Genomic DNA, 19,027 nt, shown 5'->3' on the forward strand with positions numbered 1-19,027 from the left:
CAGCCAACAACCTCACACAGTGGATTACCAACTGCGCTGACGACCTCGCACCCCTGAAAAACCATTCCAGCAGGCCCGGCAGCAAGAAGGCTTCCTGGTTCAACGACGATCTCAAGAACTCCAAGAAGAACTGCCGCACTCTCGAGAAAGCCTGGCGCAAAGACCCGACTACAGACAACATGACTGCCCTCAAGCACGCCACCCGCAAACACCACCAGCTGATCCACACCACCAAGAAGACAGCATTCAAGGAACGACTAGACAACAACTCACACAACAGCAAGGAACTCTTCAGCATCGTCAAAGAGCTCTCCAACCCCAGCGCCGAAACCAACGCCATCACCCCCTCGCAAGAACTCTGCGACTCACTCGCCTAATTCTTCCACAGCAAGATCGCCAACATACACAACAGCTTCGGCACACAGCCCACGCACCCTACCACCGAACCGACGCACCCCACCACCACCCTGCGCGCCTGGAACCCTGTCAGCACCGAAGACACCATCCACACAATGAACACCATCTACGCCGGATCACCAACCGACCCATGCCCCCACCACGTCTTTAACAAGGCCGCCTCCGTCATCGCACCCCAACTCCGAGACATCATCAACTGCTCCTTCAACACCGCCACCTTCCCGGAGAGCTGGAAGCATGCAGAACTCCGCGCCCTCCTGAAGAAACCTTCAGCAGACCCCACCGTCCTCAAGAACTACCGCCCCATCTCGCTCCTCCCTTTTCCTGCCAAAGTCATCGAGAAGACCGTCAACCGACAGCTTGCCGCCTTCCTCGAGACGAACGGATCCCTCGACCCCTCGCAGTCCGGCTTCCGTGCCAATCACAGCACTGAGACCGCCCTCATCGCAGCCACTGACGACATCCGAGCCCTGCTCGACAACGGGGAAACGGCGGCCCTCATCCTCCTGGATCTCTCCGCAGCGTTCGAAACTGTCTGCCACCGCACCCTAGTACAACGCCTCAGCAACGTCGGAATCCAAGAGAAGGCTCTGGAGTGGATCATCTCGTTCCTCGCCGGAAGAACCCAGAGAGTTCGCCTCCCCCGTTCAGATCCGAGGCCACCGAAGTCATCTGCGGCGTATCACAAGGATCTTCATTCAGCCCCACCCTCTTCAACATCTACATGAGCCCCCTCGCGGCCATCGCACGCCAACACAACCTCAACATCATCTCTTACGCCGACGACACTCAGCTGATCCTCTCCCTCACCAACGACCCAGCCACCGCCAGAACTAACCTACACGAAGGGATGAAAGACGTAGCCGAGTGGATGCAGAACAGCCGTCTGAAACTGAACTCAGACAAGACGAAAGTCCTCATCCTGGGACCATCTTCCTCCGCCTGGGACGACTCCTGGTGGGCCCCTGCCCTGGGCAGCGCACCCAAACCATCGGACCACGCACGCAACCTGGGCTTCATCCTGGACTCCTCCCTTTCGATGACCAGACAAGTCAACGCCGTCTCATCCTCATGCTTCAACATCCTACGCATGCTACGTAAGATCTTCCGATGGATCCCCACTGAAACCAGGAAGACTGTCATCCAGGCACTCGTCACCAGCCGACTGGACTACTGAAACACCCTGTACACCGGAACCACAGCCAAACTACAGAAGAGACTCCAACGCATCCAGAACGCCTCCGCACGACTCATCCTGGACATCCCCCGTCACATCCACATCTCCGGACACCTGAGAGACCTGCACTGGCTCCCCGTCAACAAGAGAATCACGTTCAGACTCCTCACCCACGCACACAAGGCTCTCCACGACCTGGGCCCCAGGTACCTCAACAACCGCCTGACCTTCTACACTCCCACCCGCTTCGATCGACCAGCCACGCCCTCGCTGCCCTCGCCGCCGTTCCACGCATACGAAGAACCACCATGGGAGGAAGATCCTTCTCCTACCTGGCAGCCAAGACATGGAACTCCCTCCCCACCCACCTCCGCCAGACCCAAGACCACCTCTCCTTCAGGAAGCAACTCAAGACCTGGTAGTTCGAGCAGTAGCAGACCCCGACCGACCCCCCCCCCCCCCCCCCCCAAGCGCCTTGAGACCCTCCGGGTGAGTAGCGCGCTATATACATTTCTTGATTGATTGATTATTGTCCAAAAGGGAGAGCATAAGCTGGGTGTTCTCAATGTACGCTAGGCCATGGATGATGCTTGCGAGTGGGATCCCGTAAATGTTGAAGAGGGTCGGGCGGAGTTTGGATCCCTGCAGTACTCCACAGATGAGGCTGCGGTGTGAGTACCATGCTGAAGGATTATAGTCCTTTGATGGAAGATTATTCGGGGCAGGGGTCCAATGGGGCCTGGTAGTAGATGGATAGCATGGCGGATGCGGTCTCGTCTGTGAAGATGGTGGGTCATGTGGTTATGGTGGATGCCTTGGGCAAGATGAGGAGTCATGCAGTGAGGTGAGGGTGAACAGGTGTATGGTACCGTGGTGTGTGAGTAGGAAGCAGTAGGTGTGAGAGTGCATGAGAACTTGCAGGTGGCGCAGGAGAACAATTCTTCTAGGTCAGGCAGGCCCAACTGGAAGTTGTTGTATGTACTGGATATTTTACTGCAGAAGAATTGTTCTTCAGTGTTGTGAGGGGAAAGTGCCATTGGAGTAGGCCCCTTGAAGGTAACAATCTTTCAATATGGAGAAGATCTCTTTGCTGCTGTTGGAGCTGGCATCAATGCAGCCTGAAAGAGCAGAGCATTTCGAAGTTCAGGTCTGATGGTGGTAGCGTCTAAGGACGGATCTTAAGATGATTCTGTCCGTGTTGTCCTCACTCATTCTACATTTGTGATAGAGTTGTTAGAAGTGGAGCTTCGACAACCCGAGGTACTCCATGTAACAACTGGGATGTGGTCTGGATCTTGGTGCTCTGATGAAAGACGAGAGCCAGGGAGTGATCTAGTTGTTTAAATCAGTGATGGTGTTTGGTAAGATGTTGCTGTTTCGGGCCGTGTTTCATGAGTTCAGACATCCAAACTTCCTCTGGATCATGGTTCCAGTTCCAGTGGGCTAGCCTGGCAGTGGATATGTGATGGTGTAGAACTGGAATGGTACATTTGAGGAGGGCAGGGTCAGCCAGGTGATCAACATGGGCTTATAAACTATAGTTGCCGAAGGTGGTGAAAAACAGGTCCATGAGGCGTCCAGCGTAGTGCAGGAGTTCCTTTACTTGTTGGAAAAGGCAGAGGTTCCCCAAGTCTTTGAGTGCTATGGGTGTGTTCAGATCGGTGAGATTTCGGTGGAATTCAGGTCTCTGTGGAGGAGGAAGTTGAGGATGTGGGCCACCATGAAGTCCACAATGGTGTTGGAAAACTTGGCTCGTGGTCCTGGTGGTATGTACAAGAGGGTATCGCTCAAGGTGAAGTTGGCTATGATGCTTAATTTGCAAGACAAATGTTACATGTTGCTGGGGTTTGTTTACGGAGGTGGTGCAGTCCTTGATGTTCTTGTTTACAATGGTGATGGCGTCGCCAGGCTTTTGTCTGTCTATCTTGCGATCTTGTAGTTGGGAGGGATGGCTGTGGCAATGTCAGGGTCACTGTGGGATTCAGGCAGGTCTCTGTGGTCGTGCAGCAAGTCCAAGATCTCACTGGCATATTTGATGAGTGAGCAGGTGCTGAGAAGCATGGAAGAGAAAGAAGTGAGAAAATTGTAAGGCAGATGGGTGTTGGGTGTCAATGCGGAAGTAGTAAGCAGTATGTGGGAGAGTGCATGAGAACTTGCAGGTGGCGCCAGAGAGCATTCCTTCCAGTTTTGGGGTGTAGCATGGAAGCAATGCAGCAAGCTTGGTTTTCAACATGAAGGGACACAAACAGGGGGGAGTGGTGAGGGGGTGGAAACGGGGTTCCTGGCATTGGGCACAGATGGGCTTGCCTTAGATGCCTTTATGAAGCATCTGCCATTCAATAGGTTCTGAGAGGTTGGGTAAGGGAAGGAGGGCAGCGGATAGTGGGTGGGGCAGGGAGGGTTTGTAAGGTTTCAAAACAGGTAAGGAGCGAGTGAGGCGGTCGAGGGAGAAAGAGCCAAAGTGTGGGGGGTGGCAGAACAAGCAAAGAGCAGAAATGGTAAAAAGAAAGACATTAGAAGGAGCAGGGATGGCAAAGATAAGCAGAAATGGGCAAAGTGGCTAAAAGAAACAGAGTGGAAAAGGTTGGTCTACTGCAGCCATTCTTAATAGTTTGTTTTGGCTAACGTAGACCCCTATGAATCACTACCAGAAGCTGGGACCACCCACCAACGTGAGCAACTTCGATGATTTGAACCTCAAACCTCTGCATAAAAACATGCATATGTCAAGCAGAAACACAAATCATTAGTTCACAACAAAAAAAATACACAAATATCTAAATTTTAAAGTAGATAGGAAATTTAGTTTTATTTCTAAAATACGCAGCAATATGAGAGACTAGCATATAATTGCCTTTTTTGTCCTAAGGCATGCTCTCTTCTTGTCACGCATAACATTGCTGCTTCAGTTGCGGTCACAAATACTCCACACTGGAGACAGTTTGCTGTACTTGTGCTGATCCCACAAATCAAGATAATGATAGCAACTTAATTTTTAGCTTCCAATTATTTCTTCATACACAGAACATTTTAAAACTTTTCAAATTAGATTTAAGTACATTTTAATAATCTGCTTTGAATGAATGAATGAATGATCAACCATATTTGTTTGATCACTTAAAATCATTACAAATCAATAAACCAAACGACAACATACGCATGTTACACTAAGGTTAAGTGAATAGACCTAAAAGTTCGATAAACGGAAGACATTAATCCTAGAATTATAAGTTCCCACACCATGAAAGTTCCAATAGGGACACTAATAGCCAAACTAATGGTGTTTTTTTAATAAGGCTTTATCATAAAGAACAAGAACAAAGTGGATTGTGATGCATGCTTTAAGTCTACATTTGACTAGTTCAGTATTTCCTACAATCCATAAGACGGCTCCTCCATTTAAAGTAAAATAAACAAAGGGATAAAATAACAGATAATGCTTAAAATCAAACTTCAGCTAGTATAACAAAGTGCCCTGTGCTAGGTACTTTATGCCAACGTGTAACGAGGTAGGAATAACAACATACCCTACAATCCATAAAATCAATCGTTCATCTAAAGTAAGGCAATAATATAACAATTAACAGGCTACCGATCAACAAAAGAATCACCTTCAAGCTCCTCTTGGAAGCCCTCCACAACAGAGGACCTGCATACCTCAACCACCGCCTCTCCTTCTACACACCCACCAGACATCTCCACTCCACCCAACTAGCCCTGGCCACTATCCAACGGATCCGCAAGACCTCAGCCGGAGGAAGATCCTTCTCCTACCTCGCTGCGAAGACCTGGAACTCTCGACCTCTACATCTCAGGCAATAACCTTCATGCCTCAATTCAGGAAGGACCAGAAGACCTGGTTCTTCAACTGAACTGCAGACTCCCCTTCTCCCTTTCTCTGAGTGCCTTGAGACCCTAACGGGTGATTAGCGGCGCTCTATAAGAATCCTGATTGAGTGATTGAACTATAAGACCTCTGTTAGAATCAAGCGTTAAATCCGCTGACTTCTCGGTGCTGGGGGGTTTCAATTTTCATCTCGAGAAAGCAGAGGACAATGACACAGCCTTCTTGATTGATGCAATGACCAGATTAGGATTACATCAGCTGGTCAAATTTCCCACTCACCTGGCAGGACATACATTGGATGGCATTTTCTCAAACGTTCCATGCTTTCAGTTATTGGACTCTCTAACACTTTAGTCGTCTGATAATAAAGCTGTAATGTCTACTATGATTCCACTGTCAAGAACGTCTCAACTGCCATAGTCCTATCCCACAGAGAAGCCCACTATATCAACCTCAGCATCCGCTCATGATATGACACCTTATTCATCATATACTCAGCTACCTACTCATCACAAATTACCTATACTACCTATATCCAAAATAGCCCAAGGTGAGATGTCCCTTACCAGGAAGCAGAATCATCAGGAACCCCATAGAGACTCTCTTGATATACCCTTAGGCAGTAACCACAACTTAACACTCTCTGCAGACCCTCCTTTACTACACGCCCAAGCAGGCTCAATACTACCCACTCTAATATCATGACCACACAAACTAACAGACAACCTCAACATCGTCTCGTTAAACGTCAAAGGATTAAACTATCCTGTAAAACAACGTAAAATAATGGACTATCTTTATAAAACCAAGAGAGACATTCTCCTTCAGGAGACTAAAATCACCGACAAAGAAACCGCCTCACTCATAAACAACTGGATATTAGAAGGCCTCTGCTCTCCTGCACCACATTAAAAAAGGGTCCAATATCACACTTAAATCCTATTCAATAGATGAAAAGGGAAGACTAACCACCCTACGCAGAGGGGAATCCCTTATCCATGTTCTCAATATCTCTGGCCTCCAATAATGACAACACTGCCTTCTGGAACAAAGTATCAGATAGTATAGGATAGGCCACTTACCCTGCCACAACCTTATCATTATGGGTGGTGATTTCAGCTTACTAATGGATACAATTCTAGATCGCCAAACCAACTGCAAGTATCATACTCCTAAAAGTCTTAAAATACTCCAAAAATATGCTCTAAATACGATCTCAAAGATACCTGGAGTCTACAGCACTCAGAATCCAGAGAGTATATTTTTTATTGGGCACCACACAATCCCTACGCAAGAATAGACTACGTTCTCATCTCAGATTCATACACACACTTGATTGATCAAACAAACATAGTTCTCTATCTCGAAGACTTCTTTCGCACCACTCCTACATCAATACTCTCCTAGCGGGAATTAATCCCAAATGTCAAAGTAAAGCATGGCAATTTAACTATGCTGTTGTGGCCAATCCTGATAACAAAGAGGATGGAGGAAACTATATCAAACTAGCTTATTGACAACGATAAACCAAATACAAATATACTAACAATATGGGACGCTCTCAAAGCAATGCTGAGAGGTATCCTCATTGACATAAAAACCAAGTTTAACAAAGACAAAAATAGCACCCTTCTGAAACTAGAGGAAGAATTAAATATCTAGAACTCACATATCAAAAATCTAAGAAGAGACTATATCCTGCCTTACCCACGAAAAATATGAATATAACAAAATCCTTAGGGAAAAAAATTGGTGTAGGGATAAACAAAATTAAGGGCCTCAAACTCTGCAAAGCTAAAGTAGGCAAACTGCTGGCCCCATACCTCAAGCACAAACAAAATCAATAAAAGATAAATGATCAAAAGACAATAAGAATAAAGCACTTACTAACCCCGATAAAAATTCGCTTTAAGACAATTCTACGAATCACACTATATGGACGACCAACCTATCAACCCTGAACAATGCCAAAAGTACTTGAGTAAACAAATACCCTGACTATCAGAGGAAAATTGAACACATCTATGCAAACTGTGAGAAGTTGGCCTGGCATATGCTGGTCACTAGTTATAGTGGTCACCTTGCAGCAGTCCAATTAGACTTTTATGGTAGATAGGTTTAAGACAACCTTTTAAAGAAAGCTATCCTAGTGGTAGCTGTGGAGAGCAGCCTTCAGGCTAAGTCTCTGAGGAATGTAAAGCAGCTTGTTTTACCTTATAATCTCTTGAATTACCAAATGAAAAGGACACCACACAGGTATATATATCAAATATATATGTATTTATTTCTAGATACACTCTAATCTCTTTATGAGATTAGAACCCAGATACACATTCAAATGTCAACACTTCTCAATAAATTAAGCACAAATATGGCTGTAGCCCTAGGGGCGTACCTGTTGATAGGCCAAATTGTCTGCTTGTCTTTTCCTTTTTGTGTATTCTTTGTATGGTCTAAACATTCATATGGTATTTTGTTTGATTTTTTGCATTGACTGTCATCTTTTATGTTTTGTTGTTTATTTGTCTGTAAATTGTATTGCCTCGTTGATTTTAGCCTGACGAATAGCTGGCTATTAATGAATATCTTTGAAATACACAAATATTTTAAATCATGTATGTGTAAACAAAAAATTGATTAATAATTCTATATTTTTATAATAAAAAAATGCAAGAAAAAGCTATAAAAAAAAAAAAATTCTGATTTCTTCTGTGGTAATGGAGATGTTATCCTTTCAATAGGGGTTCTTTTTCTGTATTTTGAAGCGTACCAGACCATATACTAAGAAAATGGTTGAACAAACTCTACTTGCAAAATGAAAAGGCCTAGGGCCTTGGGAATCGCTGGTGCTTCACTTCTGCAGTGTTAGCAGGTAAGTAATCAGCCCACGGGAGACGCGTGCAGTGTCTAAACACAGCCGCGGGTTTCCTATTGGTTTCAATGGCACAAGTCGCGGTTTGTAATTTAAAGATTTAGGGCACTTCGGAGAAGTCAACAAGCAAGCCACTTACAGGGTAAGTATTTCGAGGGCCAACACACACTTGGGCACCGGAGTGCACAAGTTACCTCACCCACGGAAGCCGGGTGCATAGGTGTCTTTTGGTGTCGGGTCGCGATGCTGTTTTCAATGGAGATCACTGAAGACTTGCTGCTTGTGACGACTGGAGAGGTGTCCGCTGGAATCCGAAGATGGATATAAGTTGAAGAGGACCTGAAAATTGAGGGGACAGAGTTCAAAGTCACTTGCCAGTGACCGGTGGCCAGCAGGATGGATGACCACTGATGTCGCGTCACTTCAGGTCGTCGATGGGGATTTGTCTCTTCGCTCACGAGGACCAGGAGAGATCGACAATGACCAGCAGCTGGATTCGGAGGGTCCCACGACGCCTGCAGCGGATGACGATGTCGGCAACCGGATTGGAGCCAACAAACCTTGGCAATTGCAAGTCTCGTGTGGAGTGAAGATTGAAGATGGTGCAGACCAGCAAGGTCTGATGGACTTACCCAGCGAGGGTAAGTGAGGGCAGGCCTGGAGCAACCAGGAGAGCCCTTGAAGTCGATGAGAAAGTCTTCGGGTGAGTCACTAGCCAACGGACAAGCAACCGCGAAGACGCCTTTGCAGGACAAGTTCCACAGGAGCCCACGGTCACTGGGGACGGGGTAGGCCGCTGATTTTCGGTACCAGACCTGCTAGGGACATGGACTACAGATGGTCCAAAGCACAAGTTCGTAGAACGTTGTTTAGGGTTTGCACTCGAAATCAGTGCACGGTTCCCTGGTATTGCTGTTCCTAGTCACTCGGGGGGTCCAGACGCCACAGCTTCGCTGGGGACTCAAAATGGCCGTCGAGGTCAGGAAATCCGCTTCAGGGGACGCAGGGACTTCGGACTCCGGCGGGAGCGGTGAAGTTTGCAACCGTTGATCAAGTTACTGGTGCCTGCCAAGCAGGGGAGTCACTCCTTGGCTCCAAGGGAGATTCTTCAGTCTTCCAGAGATAGTGGAACGTCGAAGGGCCAGGATTCTTCTTTGTAGAGCGTCGTCCAGGTGTAATCTGAATTGCATTGGCAATGCTTGGTATCTTATAGTGAAGATAGGGGAGGGACTAGCTCTATGACCACTCCTCTAGGAGGGTCAGGGTAATGGGTGGTTACACCCACTTCCCTTTGTCCAGTTTCGCGCCAGAGCAGGGGCAGGTAGCCCCTGAACCGGTTTGAGCTGGCATATGCACAGAGGAGCCTACTGCTCCCCCAGTGCAGGACTTCAAAGCACTCTAAGAGTGCACCCACCCAGCTCCAATACACTAAATCCTGTCTGGGAGGTGGTAACACCTCCCTGTGACAGGATACCCTTTGTTGGGCTTCCTCCACTGCGAGTTTCGGTCAGCAGCAGGAGGGCAGCCCGGTGTCTGTGCTGGTGGCATCCATTTTGTGATGCCAGGGCTCTAGAAGATTTCTACCGTTTAGTACAGTGGGTATATGTCGTCCCCTCTAGAAGGGTGGGATCATACTCCCACACCAGTTACTGGTGTGGGTGTATGATTCCAAGTTGTTTGACACCAAACACAACATGTTTTGATGCAGTCATTCCAAAGTTAGCATTTACAGCGAGGTTATAATGCACTTAAGAGTATATGGTTTAACCGCATCCACAAACAGCAGTAGAGAATAGACTCTGCTAGCTGCAGAGGGGGTCCTGCTCAGGCAGAAGCACCCCCTCACATAGTAAACCAAGCACCCTGCCCTTAGGATTGTTAGGGCCTGCTAGAGGGGTGACTGATAGGTTTATATGTGTGTGTATGGTGAGATATAGGAACCTATACCTCAGTGAGGAGTGCTAACACTACCTCACACAGGCTGCAGTAGCAGGCCTGTAGTGTCAGATTGTGAATGCTTCCCAGGGGTGGCATAATACATGCTGCAGCCCCTGGTAGGCCTGTGAAGTACCAATGCCCTAGGTACCTAAGGTACCATATACTAGGGGCTCATAAGGTACCACAGTATCCAATCACTAGTGCATCTAATATGCACACCAAGTTGTTTTAGAGAGATCAGTGAGACTGGGGCCCTGATTAAAAGGGACCCAGCCAGACTATAGTCAGAAACCAGTGTATACATCAGAAAAAAAGTGGGGGCAACATAAGTGCAGATCCTACTATCCTACACAAACCAATTATCTTGACTGACATTTCCAATTCAATTGATAAGCTAAAACAAAACAAAAACCAACGCACCCAGACCAGATGGCTTCACAGCAAAATTCTACAAAAGATATTCCCAGTCACTCCAACCGACCATGTTAAAACGGTTTAACCACTTCGCAAGTTCAGGTGTTATTACAGGTACCACAGCAGAAGCCAACATTGTAGTAATCCCGAATGATGGGAAAGACCTCACACGCCCCAAAAACTACACGCCCATTTCCTTGATCAATTTGGACTGTAAAATCTATACAAAGATCCTAGCCAAACATCTCAACCTATTTTTCAAAAATTAAAAAGTAATTCCCAGGTTGGCTTCTTTAAAAACCCTATGTCAAACGACAACACCAGTCCCCTGTGCCATGTCCTAGATAAAGCTTCATCAGCTTTCTCAGCCTCTGTCTCTATCACACTAGACACCGCAAAAGCGTTTGGCAGAGTATCATGGACCTTCCTTAAACAGTCCCTTAGCGCTTTTAACCTAGGTGCCAAATTTATCAAAATTACCATGGTTCTATATACAAACCCAACCGCCCATATCTGCATCAATGGCTCCTTATCGCACCCATTTAAGCTACAAAAAGGCACCAGAAAGGGGTGGCAGCTTTCTCCATCCCTTTTCCTACTAGCACTGGAACCCCTTCTCTTAAACATTAAAGGCAACCCCAATATCTCGGGAATCAATGTCAATGAGAAAATAGTGAAACTTTTGGCTTACGCACACTATTTTAATGGTCACAGAAAACCCAGGCCCCTCTATCCAGGCTCCAATGGAAACTATAGAACAATACTCTAAAGTTTCGGGATAAGGCAATGCTTCTGGCCCTGGCCAGGCGAAGAGTGGCAATGCATTGGGGGGGGGGGGGCGCAGACCGGTGCTGACACTCAAACTCTGGCTTGCCGGCGCGCAATTTTGTCAGGCACAGCTGACAGAATTTTTGGAATCTTATGCCGAGCGCTATCAGGCTGCGCGATATTTGGGGACCTCTGGTGAAATACCTACATAGCCTAGCAGACAACACCTCAGACCACGATGCCCCCGTAACTCGATAGTTGGTTTCCTAAATTCATCACAAGGTGGGGGTGCTTAGAAACCATTAATATGATGCTCACACCAATAATTACTTAATCAGTATGCTCCCTACTATTTTCTGATGACTTCCACCACAAATTAGACAATTCTCTCACGATTCACTTGGCAAAACAAAAAAGCAAGAATAGCACTAAAGCAACTCAGTCTACATACCTTCCAAGGTGGCGTTAACCTGGGGAACTTAAAATGAGTATCAGACTGCCTTCCTAGCCAAACAAGGCACTTACTGGTTTCAGCCTCCGGACAACTATACCCCTGTATGGTTAGAGGTGGAAAGTGCTATTCTTAACAACTTAGACCCACTAACCCTGCTCGCTGTCAACTGCAAATATCTCACCGATTTAAAACCATACTAAAAAAACACCAAAAACGCCCTACTGAATAACTTTCCTCTCGGATGAAACGCTCTTCCCTAGCCTCCCTCTGGCGAAACCCAGATATTACTTACAATGGCCAAACACTCTATTGGGGTTCCTGGATCCTCAAAGGGATTTTCTTTCCCTTAACCGAGAATTCAAAAATTAGCAGATCACCTTTTAATTGATCTCTTACTAATAGCTGCAATTAAAACCATTACCTCTAATTGGAAAGACACACACAAGGCTCCTTTCCAATCCTGGATCAATTGGATAACACATATCAGGGGGGCGGACAATATCACCTTGCATCACTCCCCATGGAAACCGCAACAAATATATATTTGGAAGTCCTTAGAGGATTATTTTGATACTAATAAACACACAAACTGTACGCATGTTCCCCTATAATCTCGACTAGATGCAGCCATCTCCTATAACACTAAGGGAATTTGCATTGAAGTGCGTATCCGTATATCGCAACCCTCTCGACAATTCTGCTCTATAGCCTCACCTAGACATGTGATTATTTAACTTATTCTAATGCAGAGTATGCATACAACCAGGCACTATGGCAGCTCTTTCCAAGAGCATCGTATAACAAGTGAACATGGTCACCTGGCGGCACAGCTAAGATAACAATTTTACTTATGCAGATAAATAATAACACCAATGTATTACTCTGTCAGATAGTGTAAACAATTTTTACACATATGTTTTCTTTAATGTGTAATTTACCGCTGTTCCAGAATTGTCTTCATCAAAACAAAAGAATACATACAAAATAATTCATAACAATATAATGAACAATTCGCAAGTTCACAATAAGAAATTTTCTTTTGTGTTTAAACGAAGAAAACATTCTTTTCTTTGGAGAGATGTTGTGCGTGCCCAATGCATTTCAGGAAATTATTCTCTTCTTCAGGGGCCACTGTAAAAGATAATCAACCGATGTACTCATTTAAATGTCCTTCAGTATACAAAAGAGGAGTGCTTTGGCAGTGCCCTTTCCAAGAGACCTTGATTCATTATACTACCTCTGCCTACTTGTCCCCTCTGTATTTACTTAGTCTCCCTTCTTTTTTATATGATGGTTTATTTCTGAAAACTAATAAAGCTTATTTGGGGAATAAAAAGTCAAAGAAGTTTATGACTTGTTTGTAACTAACAAACATCTGCCATTGTCTCAACAGACAAGGGAAGGCAACCTATACCTGCTGTTTTTGATAAATTCTCTATGCTTAGAATAGAGTAGTTCTCTAATCTAATCAAAGCCACTAAATCCGGATCTCCATTGGACCCTTGTCCTGCAAAAATTGCTGATCATGTTCCAGAAATCCTAAGCTCCCAACTGACCACAATTTTTAAGGAAATAATCAACACTTGTTACTTCCCTCTTTAATGGAAGAAGGCTTCCATCCTACCTTTAATTTTAAAAAACATGGTCTCGATCCTCAAGAGCGCGGTAGCTAGAGGCCCATCTCTAGGTAACATTTTCCAACTAAGCTACTGGAGAAAGCTTTGAACACGAACATATGTCATTCATGGACACTGGCGGCTTGATGACTCCCCTCAATATGGATTCAGAAATGCACACAGTACGGAGACAGCGTTGTTAACCAATTCGGAGGAGATGTGGTCCATCGTAGATGGAAGCCGTAAAGCTGCGCTGATACTTATTGATCTCTCGGCGGCCTTTGATACAATCAATCATACCATCCTGATCAACCGATTAGGAATAAGCTGCCTTGCCCATAGCCTGATAAAATCCTTTCTATCAGGAAGAGTGCAACAGGTTGCTTTAGGAGAAAACATTTCTGATACGTTTGCTTGCCATGTGGGTGGCTCAGGCTTACTCAGTGAGACCTACTCTTTTCAATCTTTATGTCACCCCACTGGCTAGGCTTATCGAATCTTTCGGATTCTCAGTGGTGTCGTACACCGATGATACCCAAATAGTGGTATCGATATCCAGCAAACCTGAAGACATTGCCTTAAGCTTCAGCTCTCCTATGTCTCAAATAGACAGCTGGATGAAGTTACATTGTCTAAAGCTTAACTCCAGGGAAACGAAGGTCCTTCTCCTGGGCAAAGATGCTTCATTTTGGTCAGCATGCTGATGGCCTCAGGAAATGGGAGCACTTCTCTCGCCAGTCTAGAAAGTGAAGAACCTGGGGATGGTCTTCGACAATAAACTTAACCATGAAGATCAGGTTAATGCCCTTGCATCATCAATATTCTTCACTTTAAGAATAATAAGGAACAGTTGACCCTCGCTTCCCTCAAACCTTCAGAAAACAGTAGTTAAAACTTTTGTCCTATATAAACTGGACTATGGGAACACCCTAATTATGGGCTTCCAGAAAGATTCCTTAATAAACTTCAGATGCTACAGACTGCATCGGCTCGATTCATGTTGGGAATCTCAAAGAGCAGTCTGCGTCTCAGCCTGGTTAAGCCACACTGGCTTCTAGTGGCAAAGAGGATAGAATTTAAGGCTCTCTGCATAGCTTTCAAGGCACTGCATGACATAGAACCAGGCTATCTTCAGGACAGATTTGTTTGGAATATTCCATCCAGAAAACTTAAATCCTTGGAAGCAAAGTGTTTTAGTGCCCCCAAGGGCCGAATGAGCATCATGGGGTTGGCGCAGAAACTTCCTTTTGAGGACGGCAAAGCTATCAATGGAACTCATTCCCATGGATCTAACCAACTGTTCAGACCGGCAGTCCTTTAGGAAATCTCTTAAGACCCTGGCTTTTTAATAATTAAAAAAAGCGTTATTTTATGGTTCCCATCCATGTCAGTAGCAGCGCCAAGATGCCACCAGGCATTCGAGTGCTACATAAAATTAAAAACAAATCAAGAGCACAGTACTCTGATGGGACTGCAGCTATGGGTGCAAGCAGTTACAGTCTAACTTTACGGTAGATAGATACACAACATAACTGACAACCAATATAGGTTCTAGACCCAGCAGATCAGAACTGACAGCAATCACTGACTTGCAGAGTAACTACACAAGACTAATGCAAACCTAAAATGCCTGGGAATAGCAGGTGCAGATTAGCCAATAAGCCCAATAAAGGGTCTTGCTTTAGGGACTGAAGGTTGATGCTTGTACCTTTGCGTGATTGGAAGTGCACTCAACTATAATGATTTCAGAGAGCATATTAAAGGTTCTCAGCTAGAAGACGCAGAATGGAAGCATGCCTCTGCTTATGCTCAACCTCAATCTGCAGATCACCGGAAAGAGGGGATACAACAAACTATTTATAAACAGCATTGCTAGAACACGCAGCAATTATGTGTTTATTTCTTGCTGTATTGTGTATATATATATATATATATATATACACACATATATATATATATATATGGGAATGCCCTTGTATTGTGCTGAATGCAGAGAATTCTCTGGTGCGCTAAAGCACCTCATAAAATGAGTTTTGGTACGTTCAACACGATTTGATTAGATGAACGGTCATGTGGATAGGAGTTCGAATATACAAATTTTCTTTTTTTTTTCTTGTTTGGGAATGAGAATGAATTGAGCTACAAACCTACATCTGCACAGAAATCAAGTGGTCAATTTGCCTCAATTGTCAGATTTGTAGCAATCACAGTGCAAGGATGCAGGAAGTCAGAGAACCACAACACAGCAGAGAAGAGAGCAATAATAGGGAGATGTTTTTTTTTCCAAAACCCGGGCAGAGGTCATGGTTAATATGGAAACCAGGTTAGGGCACAATCCATCCACATTTTTTCATTGTGAAAGGGCGCTCTTACATTTCAAATGTAAACACACGCCGTTTAAAGGTGTGTTAGCAGAGATGCAATGTAAAACAGTACAAAATGGAAGAACATTATTTCTGAACAGTTGTATCTTACCATTTCCATTGCAGAGCCAGAGTTGCCGCCATTTCCAGTGGGCGTTTTCTGTGGAGAAGTATAGTGATCATTCCAGGTGTTGGATAAGCTTCCTTCTGTAAATCAGCCAATTGTAGAAATGCATTGAGAAGTAAATGTTAAACTATCAAGAAATCACGGCAGCAAAAAGAAAAATGCAGTATTTTAAAGAACTGTAAGAGTCTGCTAAGAATTACTTGCCTTCAGTAACAATAATTCTGGGGGATACATAATCCTACTGTAGATGTCTCTAACTGGCAAACCGGTCTGGAAACATTTCCGCAGTAAAAGTTCTCTAGTGCCACCAAGTGGGTTCACCCTGATCAATGTGATCATATTAAAGTATATTAAGTGCCTAACGGCATGCTGGTGTCAATTCTTTGTACTTTTTCCATGTCCTATTGATACAAACAAAGAGGGCCTGAGAGACCATCAACAGTCACAATTATAGCACACGTTCTTAATCATGGCAGAAATTCATCAGGGGAGGAGTGAGGGTGCCTCAGAATCTGCATGAAGATTATGTATCCACAAGAAATATTGCTACGAAAGTTAAGTACATTTTTCTTAAGATATATGCATCTTCCAGCAGATTCCTACCTTTAGGATTTAGTCACAAAGCAAAACTTTTCCGGGAGGGGTCCTCGGGTAGTACAGTTTAACACAGAACGTCATGCAGCACAGCCCTGGTAAAGCAATCATCACTGTGCGATTGGTCTGAAGTTGTGATATGTGATAAAAGTATATAAGGATGTCCTTGTGGACGCAAAACAATGCCAGCCACCATAGTAAAGCCTCTAGTGAGAGCCATGGAAGCAGTACTGAAAGTGAATGGGCATGAATTCCTTCTAGAAGATCATGGTTAGATAAGGTTTAACAGACATTGAAACAACAGATGGAGGACCTAATGCAAAACTGTGAGCTCGGTTACCAACTAGCACTTTCTTTCCTCCAGGGGAGCCCAAAAACAGATGACAGTCAACACCTGTTGAGTGTGGTCGATGTAGTATATTGCATAAGCCCATGTTCCAGTCTATGCAGCAGCTCCTCTTCCGTGATTGCATAAGGAGGGAAGAAAGATGGAAGAGTAACAGACTTGCTCATATGAAGGCAGATACTATCTTGGGTAGGAAAAATGAGCAGGTACGGAAAGACAACTGAAGAAAACCGTGAAGGGCAAACAAACTGAGAGGGTCTGAAATCTGGGATCATATGGGGAACACGTTACTGCTACCAACAGCACTGTCTTCAGAGTGAGAAGTCACACCAGACGACTGTTAAGCAACTGAAATTAAGCTCCCATGAGTAAAGTCAGCATGGTCAACACAAGATTCAAATCCCACTAGAGAACGTCATCAGAGCAGGTTGGGGACGCACTGGAAGCCAATGCTTCCAGTATGTAGGAGGAAAAAAAATAGATTTTCAAAGGGGCAAGATGGCGGCTCCGTAGCGGTCGGAGCTGTGCTGTGCAGTGGTGAGGGCGGAGGAGATGGGACCAGTAGAAGGCTAATATGCGCCGAATGAGTTCTGAGTTAAGCTGATTGTGGACCTCGTAGAATGCTGCTACTACTGTCATTACCAACCTTGAAAAGCGGTTTTCGCTACGTAGCTGGGGCAGCTGTTGTCGTGTTCTCGGCTTCTCCGCTTGGACGCAGATTCTGCGGAAAAACAGGGCGGAGCCTAAGCGGAACGGCGCGGATTCGGAGAAGTGCCAGACTCGGGACGAGAAGAGCAGACCTCCTCCTGGCGCGAGGGGGGGACAGCAGCTTGTGTTGTGATCTGAGACGGAAAGGAGAGATGGCACCAAAGATAGCGGCCGGACCAAAAGCTGCATCTCAAAGGAGGAAAACACCACGAGAGGACGCCGGGGGGATGACAGAAGGGAATGAAGCCCTAGGGGCAGGATCACCATCTATCGAGAAAGTAGAAAAGGGTCAGCAGAACATTGGAAGGACTCGCCAGGGGCCCACCTCAATTGCGGACATCTTTTCCAAAGCCGGTAAGGAGAAGGGGAAGGAGGCAGCTAACGAGGTGGAGGTGGAGGGCAGTACTATACCGGTAACAAGAAGCCGAGTGGAGGATCTGAAATCTGGGCATGATATCGAGGAGGGTCCCATGTCCTTCGGTAAAGAATTTCCGGACCGGGCATTATCCCCCATAACAACGGCAGTTATCGATCCCATGTCCCAAACTAAGGCTGGGGAGCAGGAGTTGTTAAAGGAGCCACTCCGGATTGGCAATACGCCATCTTTTCAGAACCCGACACCGGAGGCTGTGGATAAATCTGGCTCAGACTTTTTGAAGACGAGAGTCGGGCTACAATCAGGGATCTTATCAGATATGGGGCTTCCGAGAGGAGAGCTCGACTCTGATTTGTTAGGTCTAATGTAGTGAAAAGGAGAAGGAGAAGGATCCCAGCGAGTGCTTCTTTTCCACGTCTGAAGGGGCTGGGTGGTCTGAGGATGATGAGTGCAGTTTCAATTCCGAATCAGGAGGAGATACAGGGAGTAACCCAGAACTAGATATTCCAGCAACAGCCGTAAGACCACCAATGGCGGTGAGGAGCCAGGGTCAGAGTCATAGGCAGCCGGATTTAAGTCATGATCAATCTACCAGCTTGTCTCTCCAGGGAAACCAGGGAAGCCCGGTGGCCGATAATACTCATCTGTCACTTTTGGAGACAATCCACCAAGAGATAATAGCACATAGAGAAGAGACCCGCCAGGATAATCGGAAAGCTCAGGCTGCGATGAGGAAGATGCAGGGCGTGGTCAGGAAATTATCTAAGGCTTGTGCTAACACTGGAGATAGAGTCTCAAATCTGGAAGAAAGATTGGTGGCAACAGAGGCTGAGGCAGCTGAGGCTTCTCTCAAAGTTAATGCTCACTGCGCTCAGGTGATTGATCTTCAATGGAAAATGGAGGAGATGGAAAATAGGCTTCGTCGGAACAATTTGAGGGTACTAGGAATTCCGGAGGGGGCCGAGGGATCTGATATAAAGGCTTATATAACTAAGCTCTTTGAGCAAGCG

General features: G+C 45.6%; 1 protein-coding gene across 2 annotated transcripts in view; it reads right to left on the minus strand.

Moving 5' to 3' along the window:
- LIN9 (lin-9 DREAM MuvB core complex component) overlaps positions 1–19,027 on the minus strand; it is a 490,456-nt gene that overhangs the window by 330,743 nt on the left and 140,686 nt on the right. The window contains exon 1 of one of the 2 annotated variants that reach the window (XM_085610416.1): positions 15,979–16,091. The exons of the other annotated variant lie outside the window; for it this stretch is intronic. Coding sequence (XP_085466542.1) covers positions 15,979–15,987 — 9 coding nt within the window. The 5' untranslated portion in view covers positions 15,988–16,091. Of the gene's footprint in view, positions 1–15,978; positions 16,092–19,027 lie in introns of those variants that run through there. 2 annotated transcript variants of the gene reach the window in all.

The sequence above is a fragment of the Triturus cristatus genome, chromosome 6 (genome assembly GCF_964204655.1).
Source record: "Triturus cristatus chromosome 6, aTriCri1.1, whole genome shotgun sequence".
Lineage (NCBI taxonomy): Eukaryota > Metazoa > Chordata > Amphibia > Caudata > Salamandridae > Triturus > Triturus cristatus.